This window comes from Geotrypetes seraphini, chromosome 7 (assembly GCF_902459505.1).
Source record: "Geotrypetes seraphini chromosome 7, aGeoSer1.1, whole genome shotgun sequence".
NCBI lineage: Eukaryota > Metazoa > Chordata > Amphibia > Gymnophiona > Dermophiidae > Geotrypetes > Geotrypetes seraphini.
This window is the reverse complement of record NC_047090.1, coordinates 64,599,391-64,619,382: the sequence shown is the minus strand read 5'-3', so window position 1 is coordinate 64,619,382 and position 19,992 is coordinate 64,599,391. Positions and strand designations below refer to the sequence as shown.

The 19,992-nt window shown below is 44.5% G+C and overlaps 1 protein-coding gene across 3 annotated transcripts in view; it reads right to left on the bottom strand.

Annotated features, from left to right (window-relative positions):
* ARFGAP3 (ADP ribosylation factor GTPase activating protein 3) overlaps positions 1–19,992 on the bottom strand; it is a 325,192-nt gene that overhangs the window by 258,631 nt on the left and 46,569 nt on the right. For all 3 annotated transcript variants that reach the window (XM_033953138.1, XM_033953136.1, XM_033953137.1), the window contains exon 4: positions 9,111–9,242. In XM_033953138.1, the coding sequence (XP_033809029.1) occupies positions 9,111–9,242 (132 nt within the window). The remainder of the gene's footprint in view (positions 1–9,110; positions 9,243–19,992) is intronic.

The following is a 19,992-nucleotide window of genomic DNA, read 5'->3' as shown; positions in this document are numbered from 1 at the left end:
TAGCTTTAACCACTGCGCCACACACTCCCCCCCAACTTCATAAGCACAAACAACATCAACGCAGCTGCCATAAGGCAGTGAAAGGGGATAAAAGAGACTACGAGGGAAAAATAGCCAAGGAGGCGAAAAACTTCAAGCCGTTCTTTCGATATATTACAGGGAAACGACCCACGAAGGAGGCAGTGGGACCGTTGGATGACCAAGGAATAAAAGGGAGCAATAAGGGAGGGCAAGGCTATCGCCGACAGACTATTTACCAAAGAGGATATACACAGCGTACTGGAACCCATCAGGCTATATGCTGGAAGTGAAAATGGGAAACTGACAGGGTTGACGGTCAGTTTAGAAGAGGTATGCAGGCTGATTGATAGGCTCAAGAGCGATAAATCCCCGGGACCGGATGGCATCCATCTGAGGGTTATCAAGGAACTGAAAGGGACCATAGCAGGACTGCTTCAACTAATAGCCAATCTGTCAATCAAAACGGGAAAGATTCCGGAAGACTGGAAGGTGGCAAATGTTACGCCGATCTTTAAGAAAGGTTTGAGGGGAGACCAAGGAAACTATAGACCGGTGAGTCTGACCTCGATACCAGGAAAGATGGTAGAAGCGCTGATCATCTTGACGGACATGATCTGATGAGGACAAGCCAGCACAGTTTCAGCAAAGGCAGATCTTGTTTGACAAACTTGCTGCACTTCTTCGAGGGAGTGAACAAGCAGATAGACAAGGGCTACCTGGTCGACATTGTGTATCTGGACTTTCAGAAGGTGTTTGACAAGGTTCCACATGAACGACTACTTCGGAAAATTGCGAGCCATGGAATCGAGGGTGAAATACTCATGTGGATTTAAAACTGGCTGGAGCATAGGAAACAGAGAGTGGGGATAAATGGACATTACTCGGACTGGAAAAGCGTCACCAGTGGGGTGCCGCAGGGCTCTGTGCTTGGACCTGTGCTCTTCAACATCTGTGATTAAATTTGCAGACGATCCGAAGTTATTCATAATCTTAGTCAGGGCGCTGGTCTTTAACCAGAGGGCCGCCGTGTGAGCGGACTGCTGGGCATGATGGACCGCTGGTCTGACCCAGTAGCGGCAGTTCTTATGTTCTTATGACCCTTCAGTAATATCATTTATAAAAATGTCAAAAAGAAGAGGCCCAAGAACAGAACCTTGAGGCACACCACTGCTAACACCCCTTTCCTCAAAGCGATCTCCATTGATCACTACCCCTCTGTCGTCTTCCACTCAACCAGTTCTTGACCCAGATTGTCACTTTGGGACCCATCCCAAGGGCACTCAGTTTATTTATTAGACGTCTGTGTGGAACACTCAAAGGCTTTGCTAAAATCTAAATAGTCCACATCTAGCGCACATCCTCTATCCAATTCTCTGGTCACCCAGTCAAAGAAATTGATCAGATTTGTCTGACAAGACCTATCTCTAGTGAATCCATGTTACCTCCGGTCCTATAATCCACAGGATTCCAGAAACTTGACCATTCTCTGTTTTACAAGCGTTTCCATTAATTTGGTTACCACAGAAGTCAGACTTACCGGCCTGAAATTCCCTACTTCTTCCTTACTTCCACTTTTGTGGAGAGAACATAAGAACATAAGAATTGCCACTGCTGGATCAGACCAGTGGTCCATCATGCCCAGCAGTCCGTACATGCGGCGGCCCTCAGGTCAAAGACCAGTGCTCTAAATGAGTCCAGCCTCACCTGCGTACGTTCCGGTTTAGCAGTAGCTTGTCCAACTTCCCCTATAACAGACTCCGGAAGAGCGTTCCAGTTTTCTACCATTCTCTGGGTGAAGAAGAACTTCCTTACGTTTGTACTGAATCTATCCCCTTTCAACTTTAGAGAGTGCCCTCTCGTTCTCCCTACCTTGGAGAGGGTGAACAATCTGTTTTATTTACTAAGTCTATTCCCTTCAGTATTTTGAATGTTTCGATCATGTCCCCTCAGTCTCCTCCTTTCAAGGGAGAAGAGGCCTAGTTTCTCCAATCTCTCACTGTACAGCAACTCCTCTAGCTCCTTACCCATTTTAGTCACTCTTCTCTGGACTCTTTCCAGTAGTATTGTGTCCTTCTTCATGTACGCTGACCAGTGCTGAACGCAGTACTCTAGGTGAGGGTACACCATGGCCTGGTACAGAGGCATGATAACCTTCTCCGATCTGTTCGTGATCCCCTTCTTTATCATTCCTAGCATTCTGTTCGCCCTTTTCACTGCCACCGCGCATTGCACAGACGCCTTCATCGACTTGTTGATCAGAACTCTCAAGTTTCTTTCCTGGGAGGTCTCTCCAAGTACCGCCCCAGACATCCTGTATTCGTGCATAAGATTTTTGTAACCGACATGCATCACTTTACACTTATCCACGTTGAACCTCATTTGCCATGTCAATGCCCATTTCTTGAGCTTGATTATGTCATGTTGCAGAGGGACCACATCCACGCTTCTCCAGTCCTCTGGTATCACTCCCGACTCTAAAGATTCATTGAAAGGTCAGTCTATCTTTATTTTAGCTAGTTCCTCACGAACACAACCCTCAGAATATCGAGCAGAGTCTATTACTCCCCCATCTCTATTCATGTTTGTCTTCTGAGGTCCTGCTCCCGGCACTTCATCCATAAACACAGAACAGAAATATTTGTTAAGCAATTTGGCCTTTTCTTTATCAGCTTCTACATATTCCTCCTCTTCACCTTTGAGTCTCACAATGCCACTTTTGCACTTCTTCCTATCACTAATATATCTAAAAAATGTCTTGACTCCCCGTTTAACTGTCAGCTATTTTTTCTTCTATTTGCATCTTTGCTTTTCTGACTACATGACCAGCCTCTCTTAACTTTTCCAGATATTTTTGCCTGTCTTCCTTTTTCTGCGATCTTTTGTAGTTTATGAAAGCTAACCTCTTATTCCTTACCTTCTCAGCTACTACTTTTGAGAACCAAAGCGGCCTTCTTTTCCTCTTACTTTTACTTACTTGCCTCACAAAAAGGTTTGTCGCCCTTATAATCACTCCTTTCAGTTTTGCCCACCACATTTCCACTCCTTCCAGACGTTCCCATCCAGAGAATAATTCCTTGACATAAACCCCCCATCCGAACAAAGTTAGTTTTTTAAAAGTCTAGAACCTTTGCTTTTGAATGAGCCCTCTCTATACCCATCTTCATATTAAACCGTACCATGCAGTGATCACTGGATGCCAGATGATCACCCGCTGTAACATCAGAAACACTTTCCCCGTTTGTAAGCACTAAATCTAGTTTGACCCCTTCACACGTGGCTCCATTACCAATGTATTGAGATTTCTGTTTTAATTATGATCTAAAGTGTCTATATTCTCATTACATTATAATACTATGTATTTACAGTGATAACCTTGTCATTTTTCAATGGAAATGGGAAACTGTGGTCTGACAAACTTGCAAAACTGATTTTCCCAATTTGTTTAAAACATTGTTTCTTTGTGTTCTGCTACCCTCTGCTGGAGTGAGAAGGTAAATGCTAACTTTTTTTTCTTTTGATTGTAATATTCATTTGCCCATTCTCAAGGCTCCAAAAGTTTTAAGCCAACAAGATGTTTCAGGCTATTGCAAATGCCTCATTTAAATCATACTACAGGCTAACTGTTAGTTAACAAATAAGAAATAATTCTACAGAAAATATAACATAAAACTTTAGGTTATTATAATGGTTTACACTTATGGCTTCATCAGTCCTAAATCCTTTTCCCAATTTTCTTTCCATTTTAGTTTTCCTTTCCTCCCTCCACCCCCACACACTTTCTCCATCCCTCTCTAATATCACTTATTTCACTCTTCTTTCTTCTATCCAAAGCATATAATGTTAGGAATGATAAATAGAGAATCGCACAACACAGTGAAGATGACCAAAAGTGCTGCGATGCTTTATTATTCAAATTCAAAAGGTTGACATGAATGTGTTTCAGCTCTATGTTTTTGTATCAGTTTGTTTAAGCAGTACAGCTTGAAATGGTATCTTACTGTAAGTGTGCAGTATACAGTCTTATTAAACAAGGGTCGTATCTCTAACACATAGCATGCCTATAAATACTGAATCATGCTTCTTTAAAAACACGAGGCATGAGCATGCAATGTTTTTAAGAGAGGAATACTATCCGACATCTGACATTTAGCTGATGCATTACCATGTCTCTTACACAAAGATATGTTAACCAAAATATAATATGTCAGCTAAATATCAGTCGCCAGATTGTACTCCTCTCTTTAAAAAATTGCACGCTCATGCCTCTCATTTTTAGAAAAGCCTGATTCAGTGCTTACAGGATTACTGTGTGTTAGAGCACGTGTGTCAAACACAAGGCCCACCTGGTCGTTTTATGTGACCCACAGTGACTGTGCCATAGCACAGGGCCAGCATTAAGGGGGAGCAAATAGGGTAGCTGCCCTGGGCCCTGAAGGGCCCCTAGGTCGGTATGTCCATCCCCTTCTATCCATGCCGGTCTGACGTCTTCCTCTCCTGGTTTTGCAGACACATCCATTTTTGTTACTGGGGCTGCCGACCCTGGCAACAATTCTCAACCGCTACTTATTAAAACGGTTCATCCAGGCAGAAATAGGAAGTTGTGTCACTGGGGAGTGACCACAGAAGGAAAAAACAGAAAAGGGCCGCATGCGGCAGTTGAGAATTGCTGCCGAGGTTGGCAGTCTCCTGCAACAAAAATGGATGTATCTGCAAGACTGAAGGCGAGGACAACCTTTGGAACAGCATGGATAGAAAGGGGAGGAAATGCCAGGCCGGGAAGCTCCCTGGACCAGCTTCTTAAGTAGAATGGGGGAGGCTCGGTTGGGAGAGAGGGGAAGGGGAAGAACTTATAATGCCAGAAACAGAAGAAAGAGAGAGAAAAAGATAGTGGGCAACAGTGCAGAGCAGGGATGGAAGGGGAGGAGGGGGAGAGATAGATATGATAGACTGTGAGGAGAGGAGAGAGATAGCAGACCACGGGAAGGGGGAAAGGGAAGGAGGGAAATGGATCACAGGAAGAGGGAGGGAAGGTGAGAGTTATGCCAGACTGCGGGAAGGGGGGATGGAAAGAGATGGCAGACAACAAGAAGGAGGAGAGAGAGAGATGCCAGACCACAGTAGGGGGAAGGAGGGAAAGGGAGGAAGGGATAGAGATATCAAACTGTGGGAAGGAGAGAAAGATTATGATAGACCATGGAAGGGGGAAAACAGAGATTTCAGAACACAGGATGGGGGGAGAGAGTGAGGAGATAAGAACATAAGAATTGCCGCTGCTGGGTCAGACCAGCAGTCCATCGTGCCCAGCAGTCCGCTCACATGGCGGCCCCTAGGTCAAAGACCAATGCCCTGAGACTAGCCCTACCTGCGTTCATTCAGGTTTAGCAGGAACTTGTCTTACTTTGTCTTGAATCCCTGGAGGGTGTTTTCTCCCATAACAGCCTCAGAAAGAGCATTCCAGCTCTCCACCACTCTCACAAGATGGGAGGAGCGGTGAAGGGAAAAGAGATGGAAGAGATGCTATTTAGGATTGATGGGAATAGAGGAAAAGGAGAGAGGAGATGGTATGGAGAGGAGGGGAAGACATGGAAAAATAGACTGAGAAGGAAGCAGAAAAATGGAAGAAAGCTGAATGTTAAAGGTCAATGCCAAAGATGGATGTAGGGCAGAAAGTGAAGGAGAGAAAATCAGCAAATGGATAAGAAGGTCTTGGAAACAGAGTTAAGAGCACAGACAAAAGGAAGTGCAGCCAGGGACTGGGAAAAGATGATTCATAATTAAAAAATAAAATCACCAGAAAAAGGCAGGGAAATTATTTTATTTTCAATTCACTGACTGAAATGTGATAGTTTTGAAAATTTAAATCTGCTGTCTATATTTTGCACTGTTCAGGAAGAAATTCATTTGTTTCTATTTCTCTGGTGTTGTACTGCATGCACTAGATATGGTGATTTAGATTTAGATTTTAGCAAAGACTCTGACAGTGTTCCACACAGACACCTAATAAATAAACTGACAGCCTGTATTTTAGATTTCGGTCCCTTATGTGATTGAATTTGACACCCCTGTGTTAGAGACACAACCCTTGTTTTCTAAGACTGTCTAACATTGAACTATTATAGTAAGGTACAAGCTGTACTGCCTAAAAAGGAATTATGACCTTATTTTGATATCTTTTCCAGTATATAGGTCATTCCATAACCCAATGCTAACCCCCAACCAAAAAAATCTTACAATGTCCCCCCTCAAACTCGCTGAACAAACAGAACCCCGCCACCCAGCCAGCATCCTAGCCCAACTATAGGGCTCAGTAAAGTCGACCAGAAGCCACAAGGACCATCCCAGCAGCAGGCCTCACAGCAGAAGGCAACGAGGGATCTCAGACAGCAGGCTGAGGGAAAGCAAACCAAGCGAGGAGGAGTCTCCAGTCAGGAGTCCACAGCACGGGCCAGAGTGCAAGGCGTGCCAAGAATGTCCAGGCACCACAAGGGAGGACAGTCACTAAAGTGCAGGGACCCCAGAAAAAGCCACTGGCCACAACTAAAGCCCAGTACACATCAGCAGGTCCTGGAGAAGTTATCGTTGAGCAAAACAGATGCGGGCCTCAGTGAACGGGCACAGGAAAAGCAAAGCAAACCCAAAGATGATTCCAGTCTGGCAGTCGGACACAGGTCAAGACTCATGGAGAGCCGATGGGGTCCAAAAGCCCACAAATAGTGGAGGGCAAGATAGCAGCAAGTAGAGATGGTAAGGAGCCGCAAGCACCAGAGGTAGAAGCAGTGACGGTCCAGGAGGAAGCAAAGTCAAACAAGCAGGAGTAAAAGGCCAATCACAGTGCCGTTGAAGTTGGGGAGCCTACCACATCCTCCAGTTGGTTAAGGAAATCCTGGGCCTCCGCCACAATCTCATAGAAGCAGGTGGCGCCATTGTGTGTGAGTCGCAGCTTCGCTGGATATAACAGAGCAAAGCGAATCTTAAGAACATAAGAAGTTGCCCCCGCTGAGTCAGACCAGAGGTCCATCTTGCTCAGCAGTCCGCTCCCGCGGCGGCCCATCAGGCCTAGTGCCTGAACAGTGATCCCTGATTAATTTTATAACTTACCTCTAATCCCATCCCTATAATCTACCTCTACTCCTATCTGTACCCCTCAATCCCTTTGTCTTCCAAGTACCTATCCAAAGCTTCTTTGAACCCCTGTAGCGTGCTCCTGTTTATCACATCCTCCGGTAGCGCGTTCCATGAATCCACCACCCTCTGTGTGAAAAAGAACTTCCTAGCGTTTGTTCTAAACTTCTCCCCTTTTAATTTCTCTGAGTGCCCCCTTGTACTTGTTGATCCCCTTAATTTGAAAAATCTGTCCCTGTCTATTTTTTCTATGCCCTTCATGATCTTGAAGGTTTCTATCATGTCTCCTCTAAGTCTCCACTTTTCCAGGGAGAAAAGCCCTAGCCTTTTCAGTCTGTCAGTATATGAGAGGTCCTCCATACCCTTTATTAGCTTAGTTGCTCTTCTTTGAACTCTCTCAAGTACCTCCATGTCCTTCTTGAGGTACGGCGACCAGAATTGAACACAGTACTCCAGATGCGGGCGCACCATAGCACAATACAGTGGCAGGATGACTTCCTTCTTTCTGGTCGTGATACCCTTCTTAATGATACCCAACATTTTGTTTGCTTTCTTTGAGGCTGTTGCACACTGCGCCGACGCCTTCAATGTTGTGTCTACCATCACTCCCAGGTCTCTTTCAAGGTTGCTCACCCCTAGCGCTAATCCCCCCATTTTGTAAGTGAACATCAGGTTTTTTTTCCCTATATGTACGACTTTGCACTTCCCTATGTTGAAACTCATTTGCCTCCAGGTCGTTAATGAATATGTTGAAAAGTAGCGGTTCCAGCACCGACCCCTGTGGAACTCCGCTCGTGACCCATTGCCAGTCTGAGTAATGGCCCTTTACTCCAACCCTCTGTTTCCTGTCTGCCAACCAGTTTTTGATCCATCAGTGGACCTCCCCTTGCACCCCGTGGTTCCATATGTGCGGTCAAATACGTGGGAACAAATAGGGCTAAACCTCCTCCGCTGATGGGCCACTCCTGAGGAATAGTCCTGGAAGCAGAGCACCCGGCGAGACCTAGTAAGTCAGCTGGCAGCCTCCCCAAAGCGCTTGCAACATCGCCTCTTTATGGGCAAAGTTCAAAACTCACAAAATGATCACCCATGGTCTCACAGCGCCCTCCCGCCACGCACCAAGCCGGTGAGTGCGTTCCACCCTCAGGGGGCCCAACTCCTCCGGAAGCTCCAGGGAGTCAGGCAGCCAGCGCTCAAAGAAGGCGCAATGGTCTGGGTCAGGAAAGGTCTCTGGAAGACCCACAAAGCGCAAGTTGTTTCGGTGAGCGCGATTCTCTAAATCGTCCAGGTGCTGCTCCAGCACTTCCAACCTGCGTCTCGAAGCAGTCTGAGTCTCCACCACGCTGCCGACTCAATCTTCCAGGACGCTCACCCGCTGCTGGTACTGGGTGAGATCACGACCCACAGCCACTAGTTTGCTCTGCATTCCAGCTTGGAATCCAGGGTGTGAAACCGGGCATCCAAAATAGAGGAACCGCCGCGGTTACCTCAGTCGTAATAGCTGCCATCCACGCAGGCGCCGACAACGGACCAGCGGGGCTCGCATGCGGCCCCGATCTTTTTCTTTTCTAAGGTTTTTGGAAGCCATCCAAAACCCAAAGGCACTGGCCAGACGCGCAAGCGGAGCACAGTAAGTGCCACAATCAGTGGAGCCCCGGGAGAGAGCCAAGTAGGTAGGAAAGATGGGATTAAGTGGGCTGGTGGCTGGAGCTAACCATGACCTCCTCGGAGCATGGCGTCACATGACCCTCTCATGGGGGCGGCTTTAAAATTCTCAGAAACAGTTGCTTTAAATTTGCTATTAATATTTACCTTTGAGACTAAATTTACTTAGCTGTATAAACATTGATTCACCTGCTTCTCTCATCCTTGCCTAGTAATCTTCCACTTATTCAGTTTTTAAAAACAGAGTAGTTATATCTTTAAAAAAGGCCTATTAATATCTAATATAGAAGCACAATACTTACATCAGTGCCATATTTCCTTGTTGCCTGTGTTGCAAGTGATTTAATCTTTTCTCTATAAAGCTGAGCAGCACGACTGTTGTACTTGGCATTTGTATCATTTTTTGTACATCCATGTTGATGGAAGAAAGCAATCTTTAAAAGAAGATAAAGGAAAACAATTCATGAAGGAAATTACAAGTTATGACAAAAAAAAGAACTATATACAATTGAATGCTGCACAATCAAAAAAGCCAAATACGCATTCAAGATAAGATGTACTATGAGGATAGCACTGCGGACTATATAGAAGGTGGAGAAAAAGACCTCAGTGTCACGTTGGATTTAGGACATATCACCTTCAAATAGCAGTTTGAAGATGAAGACACATCCTAGGTCATAAAAAAACTCCACCGACTTTAATTCTTTATTTGAGTCAAAAAATATTTCCAAAGAGCAGGCAAACTTAAACTCAAAATAAAGAAAAGAAATTGTTGATCTTGAGAAAAACCACAATACCAGCAGCCGACTCTCCGACCCGCACACTACCCTCAAGAGAGCATTGCTATAGCTCCAATCCAACAAGATCAAGAGGTAAAAAATCTCCTCTCACACAAACGCCACCAACATAAAAGAAATGGCAATTCGCACATCTAGGTTCATACTGGTCCTCTTGCTGCTCTCCATGCTCCTAACAAACTGGAAAATAGAAGGATACCATATATCTCCAATCTCAACTGTGACAGCAACCTACAGACAAGTCTAACCATCCAGGAAACTTATCTCCCCCAGAATACTGATATCCTGCCCATCGGCTACCCACGAAAGCATTCCCCCCATCTGGGGAAAAAGGCCACCTCCAAAGCCCAAGACGATAACTCAAAAACCTTGGACACTTCCAAGAAACTTCCTCCATCCAAAGATTATCTCCACTCCTCACACAAAATTTACCTCAATAGCCTGTGCATACATGAACATAAGATCAATTAGCCCAAAGGCAGACCTAATCAAAGACTGGCTAGTTAAAGACCAACTAGGTTGCCTCTTCTTAGCTGAAACCTGGCTAAACTCCGACTCAGACCCATGCATAACCGAATTCTGTCCCAAAGGATACAAACTAGAACTAGTCTGTAGACAAAACAAGCGAGGGGGAGGACTAGCTATCCTAGTAAAAAACAACCTCAACCTAAAAGTCCTAGATAAACGCTCCTCCCCCACCTGGACCTTCTAGCCTACCAAATATCCGATCACACACTCACAGGTACCCTGACATGCCTTCTTTGCTACATTACACCAGGAAAATGGAACGCCTCCAAACACGAACTCGAAGACTTCGTCTTCCAGAACTCTCTAAACTCAACACATAACTTGCTCCTCGGAGACATTAATCTACACCTAGAAGACCACACCTCTAAACAAGTCGAAGGTTTAATCTCATACCTCAATGCACTATCCTACCAAATTCTTAACCCCCAACCCACGCACGAAAAAGGCCACCGACTTGATATTGCAGCATACACAACCCAAAATTCCCTCACACCAGATATCCATATCTCTAACGGTGCCTGGCATCCCTTTCTCTGGTCAGACCATTACAAATATAACTTCAATATCAACTGGGCACAAAACAACAACAAACCCGAACCCCACAAAACCTCCTTCAAAACACGCCAAAAAATCGAACCCACCACATTCTGGGACAAAATAGACCCCACAATAGGCTCTACAGATCCTAAAGAATTCATATGCCACTGGCGTACCTTAAGCGAAACAACACTGAATGAGCTAGCTCCACTAAAACCAAAAAACAGAATCTGTAGGCCATCCGACAAATGGGTTCGACACTGAACTTCTCCAACTAAAAAGGCACTGCAGACATCTCGAAAGAGTCTGGAAAAAACAAAACCAAGAACAAACCAAAGTAGCATAGATAAGCCTAATCAAACAATACAAGCTCAAACTTAAGGAAAAACGGAAAGCCTACTATTCCAAACTAGTTGGCACCGAAGCCCCAGACACAAAAATGCTCTTCAAACTAGTAAAGAACCTCACTGACACCAAACCTCTCCTAGCAGACCTAGACGTAGTAGCAATATCCGAAACATGGTTCACAGACTCTCATGGGTGGGATATAACTATACCAGGATACAACCTGCTTCGACAAGATAGAGAGGGTAAGTTAGGAGGAGGGGTAGCACTCTATATCAAAGAGAACATCAAGACAACCAGGATCACGGATGTCAAGTATACTGGGGAATCCATCTGGGTAAACCTGGCCAGAAGCGGAGAAAAATGCCTGTACCTTGGTGTGGTATACAGACCTTCAAGACAATCGGAGGACAAGGATGCAGAATTAATTGAAGACATTGAGAATATCACCTTACGGGGAGACGTTGTTCTGTTAGGAGACTTCAACATGCCTGATGTAGACTGGAACACACTCTCAGCGACAACTTGTGATAGCAGGAGGATATTAACGTCCATGAAGGGAGTACGGCTCAAACAAATGGTACTAGAACCCACTAGGGCCCAGGCCATCCTGGACCTGGTACTTACGAACGGGGAAAGCGTCTCGGGGGTCTCGGTGGGAGAAACGCTAGCCACCAGTGACCATAACATGGTATGGTTTAACCTTAAGAAAGGCTTCCCTAGGTCACAAACAAAAACAAAGGTACTCAATTTCCGGGGCACAGACTTCACACGCATGGGAAATTTCGTCCATCAGACGCTCCAGGTTCAAGAAGTAACTGATAATGTGGAAGCTATGTGGTCAACCTTGAAATCAACCCTTCATGAGGCAACTAAATGCTACATTAAATCGGTAACCAAACAGCAAAGAAAAAAGAAACCCCAATGGTTCACTGATGAGATCTCGTACCTCGTCAAAGAGAAGAAAAGAGCATTTCTCTCATACAAACGCATGGGGGAAAAAGAAGCAAACATTGAATACAGGACAAAGTCTGCAGCGGTCAAAACAGCAGTCAGGGAGGCCAAACTTCAAATGGAAGAAACTCTAGCGAAGAACATTAAGAAAGGAGACAAATCTTTCTTCAGATACATTAGCGACAGGAAAAAGAACGCAAACGGGATAGTACGCCTTAGAACGCCAGAAGGCCAAACTACTAAATGATTACTTCTGTTCAGTCTTTACATGCGAGGCACCAGGGCACGGGCCACGTCTGGAAGCAAAGCAAAGCATGGAAGACCCATTTCAGAATTTTGAGTTCACACCAGCTGATGTTTACAGAGAACTGTCAAAACTCAAGGTGAACAAAGCCATGGGACCGGACAATTTGCACCCAAGAATGCTCAGAGAGCTATGCGATGTTCTGGCAGAACCGTTAGCCATGCTCTTCAATCTCTCTCTAAGTACGGGGAGAGTCCCCCTGGACTGGAAAACAGCCAACGTTGTTCCTCTGCACAAAAAGGGTTGCAGAGCGGAGGCTGCGAATTACAGACCAGTGAGTCTCACATCAATAGTGTGTAAACTCATGGAAACTTTACTTAAAGGTAAATTGGACACGATATTGGATGAGGGAAATCTGAGGGATCCCTGTCAACATGGATTCACTAGGGGCAGGTCATGCCAATCCAATCTTATCAGCTTCTTTGACTGGGTGACAGGAAAGCTAGACGCGGGAGAGTCTCTGGACATGGTGTACTTGGATTTCAGTAAAGCTTTTGACAGTGTCCCGCACCGTAGACTATTAAACAAGATGAAATCGATGGGGTTAGGTGAGAAACTAACTGCATGGGTCAATGATTGGCTGAGTGGAAGACTTCAGAGGGTGGTGGTCAACGGCACCCTCTCTGAGACATCGGAGGTGACTAGCGGAGTGCCGCAAGGATCAGTCCTGGGACCATCTCTTTTCAACATATTCATAAGGGATTTAACCCGGGGGCTTCAGGGTAAAGTAGCACTGTTCGCCGACGACACTAAACTGTGTAATATAGTAAGTGAAAGCAGTCTCAAGGGTAGTATGACGCAGGATCTGATCATGTTGGAAAACTGGTCCTCAACATGGCAGCTGGGCTTCAACGCTAAGAAGTGTAAGGTCATGCATCTCGGCAGCAGAAATCCATGCAGAACATACACCTTGAATGGAGAAGCACTAGCTAGGACTTCAGAAGAACGGGATTTGGGAGTAATCATCAGTGCAGACATGAAGGCTGCCAAACAAGTAGAGAAGGCCTCATCCAAGGCAAGGCAAATGATGGGATGTATCAAGAGAAGCTTCGTCAGCCGCAAGCCTGAAGTCATAATGCCACTTTACAGAACCATGGTGAGACCTCATCTGGAGTACTGTGTGCAATTCTGGAGGCCACATTACCGTAAAGATGTGCTTCGAGCCGAGTCGGTCCAGCGGATGGCCACTAGAATGGTCTCCGGACTCAAGGGTCTCTCATACGAAGAAAGACTGGGCAAATTGCAGCTCTATACTCTAGAGGAGCGCAGGGAAAGGGGGGACATGATTGAGACATTTAAATATGTCACAGGACGTGTTGAGGTGGAAGACGACATCTTCCTTCTCAAAGGACCATCGGTCACAGGGGGGCACGCACTCAAACTCAGAGGAGGGAACTTTAATGGTGACACCAGGAAGTACTTCTTCACAGAAAGGGTGGTGGATCACTGGAACAAACTTCCGGTGCAGGTGATCAAGGCCACCAGCGTGCTTGACTTTAAGAATAAATGGGACATCCACGTAGGATCACTACGAGGGTCGAGCTAAGGAACTAAGTCATCAGCACCCAGACTTAATGGGATGGGTCAGTAGAGTGGGCAGACTTGATGGGCTGTAGCCCTTTTCTGCCGTCATCTTTCTATGTTTCTATGTTTCTAAGCAGCCGACAGGACCTGGACCAACTTCCCACTAGTTCAATGGTCCGATATGGACCGTCTCTACAAAAAATACAGCAAAGCATCATGCAACCTGAATAACTATCCCTCATATCTCCTAACAACTGCCACCCCTAAATTCAGAGCCAACCTCATGCAATGGATTCAAACCAAACTCACGGAAGGTCAATTCCCACTTGAACTAGGTGAGATTATAATCATCCCACTATTGAAAGATCTCAAAGGCCCAATAGACACCCCCTCCAGTTGACCTCCTACCCCTCTTCTAATATTCCCTCAATGACTCTATCAGGTAACCAGCCACTAAACTGCAACTTCCCTAAATGCAATCCTCAAATCTCCACCCTTCCTTCAATTTCTCCTCAAAGCCTCTACTATGTATCCAACTCCTAAATTGTAACTTCCTGGAAATGTCCAGCTATCTTCTAATGTAATCCGCTTAGAACTGCAAGATACAGGCGGAATAGAAGTCACTAATGTAATGTAATCTTCCACAAGTGTCTCCTCCACAAAGATTATCAGCAGGAAAAGGCAGGGAGTACTGACTTTTCTTTCACAAAAAGAATGTCCATTTATAATTATAGAGATAGCTTTAATTCTTTTGAAATGGACATTCTTTTTGTGAAAGAAAAGTCGGTACGTCCTGCCTTTTTCTACTGATGATCCTATTTTTCTACTGAACGAGTCTGACTTCAGCTCTTATTCCTGATATTAGGCTTTAAATTCTTGTTCTGGATCTAAAAGTACTGGTAAGTAAATAAATAAATAAATGGTAAATTTATCAAGTATCTATATTCTGTTTTATTTTAATTATTATTTGAAAGTTGGAACTGAGTCGGTACATTTTTCCAACAAATTCCACTCAAAATTGCCTCTGACAGACTCCACAGTTCTGTTTGAAAGGCTTTTTATTTTTTTGATGTCTTTTTAAATCTAATATAGGGCTTTTCTGTTTATTTGTTTTGCTTGACCTACTTATCAATGAGAGGATATACAAGTTTTAAATAAGACCGATAAGAGGCCTTTCTATAAGAACATAAGAAATTGCCTCTGCTGGGTCAGACCAGGGGTCCATCGCGCCCAGCAGTCCGCTCCCGCGATGGCCCATCAGGTCCATGACTTGTAAGTGATCCTTTGTCTTAAACCCTTTAATCCCCATTTTTCTTCTATCTATACTCTTTCATGGTCCTATTTCTACCTCTATCTATATCCCTCAATCCCCGAATCCTTCAGGAATTTGTCCAATCCCTCTATGAATCCCCTTAATGTACCCTATCCTATCATATCCTCCAGAAGCGCATTCCAAGGTGTCCACCACCCTCTGAGTGAAGAAAAATTTCCTAGCACTGGTTCTAAACCTGTCCCCTTTCAGTTTCTCCAAGTGCCCCCTTGTTCTTGTAGTTCCCAATAGGCTGAAGAATCTGTCCCTTTTCACCTTCTCTATGCCCTTCATGATCTTGTAAGTCCCTATCATGTCTCCTCCGAGTCTTCGCTTCTCCAGGGTGAAGAACCCCATCCTTTCTAGCCTCTCTGCGTATGAAAGGTTTTCCATACCTTTTATCATTCTTGTCGCTCTTCTCTGAACACTCTCAAGTATCTCCATGTCCTTCTTTAGGTACGGCGACCAATATTGGACACAGTATTCCAGATGTGGTCGTACTATCGCGTGGTACAGCGGCATGATGACTTCCTTCGTTCTGGTTGTAATACCCTTCTTAATAATACCCAACATTCTGTTTGCCTTCTTTGAGGCTGCTGCGCATTGTGCCATTGACTTCATTGTTGTATCCACCAGTAAAACCAAGTCTCTTTCAAGGTTACTTCCCTCTAGTACTAATCCCCCCCATTTGATAGCTGTTAAAATATGATTTTGTGCAAGTTAAAAAGCTAGTACACATATATTAACAGCTTATTTTTACAGTTGGCATGTGTAAGTTGCACATAAGACATTTTTTAGAATGGGTGGAACTGGACAGGACATGGAGGGTGTTTGGCGTACCACATTGCACTTTTTGCGCTCATGCAATTAGCGCAAGGCCACTTACCAACTCCTAAATTGGAGGCACTAAGTGGTTCCGTATTAACTTCTACCTTAGTACTGTGGCCTAGTACCATGTTTCCTGAAAATAAGACCTAGAACCATTTTCGGGGTAGGGCTTAATATAAGCCCAACCCCAAAAATAAGCCCTAGTCCCGGGATTCACCGGCAACTCTTCAACCCAGTCCTCCCCACCCACCGCGCAGCCAAACCCTTGCTGACTCTCCATCCTTCCCTCCCCGCCGACTGCGAGCAAGTCCTACCTTCAACCGAAGCAGCATCAGGCCAGCAGCACTCTAAAACAGGCTGCTTGGCCTTATCCGTCGGGGATTTCACTCTACCGCTTTATGTAACGCGGCAGAGTGAAATCCCCGACAGACAAGGCCAAGCAGCCCGTGTAGAGTGCTGCTGGCCCGACGCTGCTTCAGTTGAAGGTAGGGCTCGCTCGCGGTCGGCGGAGAGGGAAGGATGGAGGGTCAGCAAGGGTTCGGCTGCACGGTGGGGGTGAGGGGGAGCTCAAGGGTTCTGCTGCATAAGGGATGGGAGGGAGGAAAGGCTAGAAGCTGGGCAAGGGTTCTGCTGCACGATGGAGAGAAGGATAGAAGCTGGGCAAACGTTTGCTGCACAGGGAGGAGGGAGGGAGGAGAGGAAAGATGCTCCACTTGTGGGGGAGAGAAAGGAAAGAGGAAGAATTGGGGTGAAGAAGAGGGAGGGAGAGATGATCATGTGCATACCCCAAAAATAAGACCTAGTGCCTTTTTTGGGCCCCAAATGAATATAAGATATTGTCTTATTTTCGGGGAAACACTATAGATATTTTAGTATTGAAATTGTAATTTATAGAAATAAAGCAAAACAGTGCAGTGCAGTTGTAAAGAACTGTTTCTGGAAACTCAGAATGATTAAATCTATAGTCAACATTCTTGACTCTCAGTCCCTTAATATTTTAATACACTCTCTCATAATTTCCAAACTTTACTGCAATTCTCTGCTTAAAGGAGTCTGCCAAAAAGACAACCGACGTTTACAATTAATCCAAAATACGGCCATAAAAATTATAACCCCCACAAAAATTTGATCACATTACTCCCTTGTTAAAAAGTGCTCACTGGCTACCTATCCATCACCGTATCACTTACAAAATTGCTTTAATCACCTTTAAAAAACTATGAAAACCAAGGAACCTACTTTTATCCATAAATATCTGATTCGACATGATCCCCCGAGAACATTAAGATCATCATCACAGCATCTCTTTTATGTCCCTAAAAATTACTACTACTCGTAGGGCTTCTTCTTTTGCAAAAATAGCCCCAACAATATGGAATTTGTTACCATTGTATCTAAGGTCTGAACAGAATTTGGAAAAATTTAAAGGTGGCCTCAAAAGCTTTTTATTTAAAGATGCATATGACTTAACTGGTCCATGGGACTTTTCTAGCTCATTTTCTATATAAAATTTATTCTCTATACAAAAATGTATTATTTCCCTTTTCCTATATTATTATCCTTAATTGTTCTCTCTTCTCTTTTTCTCCCCACTATCCTATTGTTTCATGTAAGTAATATTATGTCATTAATAGTTTTTTAATAATTTTTTAATAAACTTGAAACTTGAATGCATTTTTTGCCTAGTTTTTGAAAGTTAACGCTTCTTCAACATGCAGAGAAGGTTCCTGGGGTTGGCCAGAAAGAACCCAACTGAATTGCTGCTAAGAAAAGGATTAAGTTTCAAAGACCATCGAGTAAGCGCTAGCCAAGTCAGGCGAGATGCCGGAGAGAGTGAATAATGGGAAAAAGAAAGATCATATCAGATAGGACTGAGCAGAAAGGGGGTATGCCAAGCTCAGGGAAGGAGAGAGGGAGAGGGAGTGGGTCAGAGTCAGTGATGCTAGACTGTGGTGGAGGAGTAGGGGTGAGGAGCTGCTGAGAGAGGAATACCTAGACTTATTTGGAGGGAGGGGCTGCTTATAACAGGATGAGGGAGAAAATAAGGAAAGGGTCAAACAGGATTTCTCCACACTAGTTCCAGCAAATGAATTCAGCCCTCTAACCAAGAAAGCTTTTATATTGCCAGAGAATCACAAATCACTGTTTTCAACTGATATTCAATAGCCAAATAAAATTATACTAACTCATCATATGATGTTCAATAGCCTCTTAACCAGTATTAAAATCATAATTTCTCTCAGGAAAAAGTGTCCCGATTAAAACTTACAATGAATCATTTTACAAAATTTTTATAAAACGGTTTCAGGACTCCTTTTTGTGGATGATACCATGATTTGTAACAGAGTGGACACCCCGGAAGGAGTGGAAAACATGAAAAAGGACCTGCAAACATTAGAAGAATGGTCTAACATCTGACAACTAACATTCAATGCAAAGAAGTGCAGAATGATGCATTTGGGGGGGGTGTAGAATCCAAAGGGAACTGTATGTGCTGGGAGGTGAGAGACTGATAAGCACTGACGGAAAAGGGACCTTGGGGTGATTGTGTATGAAGATCTAAAGGCATCTAAACAGTGTGATAAGGCGGTGGCTATAGCCAGTAGGATGCTAAGCTGTACAGAAAGAGGAATAACCAGCAGAAGAAGGGTGGTGTTGATGCCCCTATATAGGTCTTTTGTGAGGCCGCACTTGGGAGTACACTTCCCCCTCCCCATTCGCTGTTTCAGGAATCGCGATTTCACATATTTGTGATTTTGGGGGGAGGGGTAAAAAAGAAAAAAAAAATCCATCCTCAAGTCTTCCCCCCGGCATCCCGGCCTTACCTGGTGATCTAGCGGGCTTTCAGGGCAGGAGCGATCTTCCTAGGCTCCTGCCCCGTGCAGATCACCATTAGGAGATAGCTGTAGGGAGTTCCCATCGTAGTCTCGAGAGACTACGGGAACTCACAGCAGCCATTTCCTAATGGCAATCTGCATGGGGCAGGAGCGTAGGAAGATCGCTCCTGCCCCAAAAGCCCGCTAGATCACCAGGTAAGGCCGGGAAGGCGGGGGTGGGTCAGAGCCGGATATTCGCGGGTTTTCGCCATTCGCGGTCAGGCTCTGTCCCTATCCCCCGCGAATCCAGAGGGAGAAGTGCAGTGGCGTACCTAGGGTATGTGGCACCCGGGGCCCATCATTTTTTGACACCCCCCCCCCCATCTATATGAAAAATATGATTTTTAGTACCAATCTACATATCGCACCACAAGAGTGTACCTAGGAAAAGGCTGCATCTTAAACATTGCAGTGAGCACTAGAACACCAACACATACATTGTAAAACTAAACAAGCCAGATCCCGCACAGTCAATTGGTCCTGTAGTCAATGCCAACTGAAAACTATGTCTTTTTCAGAACACACAGAACAGAGATACACCCTCGCCCAAAATGGAATAATCACAAACTAAAAATAGAAATATGTAGACAAAAGTTAAACTGATCCGCCAAGAAACCAGACCCTGGATACAATGCAACACCACAAAAAACAGTAACACATGTCCTCTAATACAGTGCAAAATATAAAGACAGTAGATGTAAATTTGAAAAACCTGATACATAACAATCACCACTTTATAAATTAACAAATAAAAGTAAAACAAATAATGAGAAATAAAAAAATACCATTTTATTGGACTAATCCCCGTAAGCTCGGTCCCCATCCCCGCAAACCACCTGATTCCATCCACACAAGCCTTGAATTGTTTATATTAAAGTATAAAAAGAAACAATATTCTGTACAATTGTCAATTTATAAATCAGCGTCTTCTCCCCACTCTCTTCCCCATTTCCCTTCAGCATCCTCAGCCCACTCTCTCTCCACTTTCCTTCAGCGCACGCACATAAAAACAAGCAAGTAATTTTATATCATTTTCATTCTATTCATTCATAGAAATTAAAGTCTAGATAATGCCAGTCACATAACAAAACATGATTTTACAAAAATAATTCCCTGCAGTCAAGCCTGCAAGGATTACTAGATGTCTTTCAGCAGTTCCCCTCCCTCCCTCCCCCTTACCTT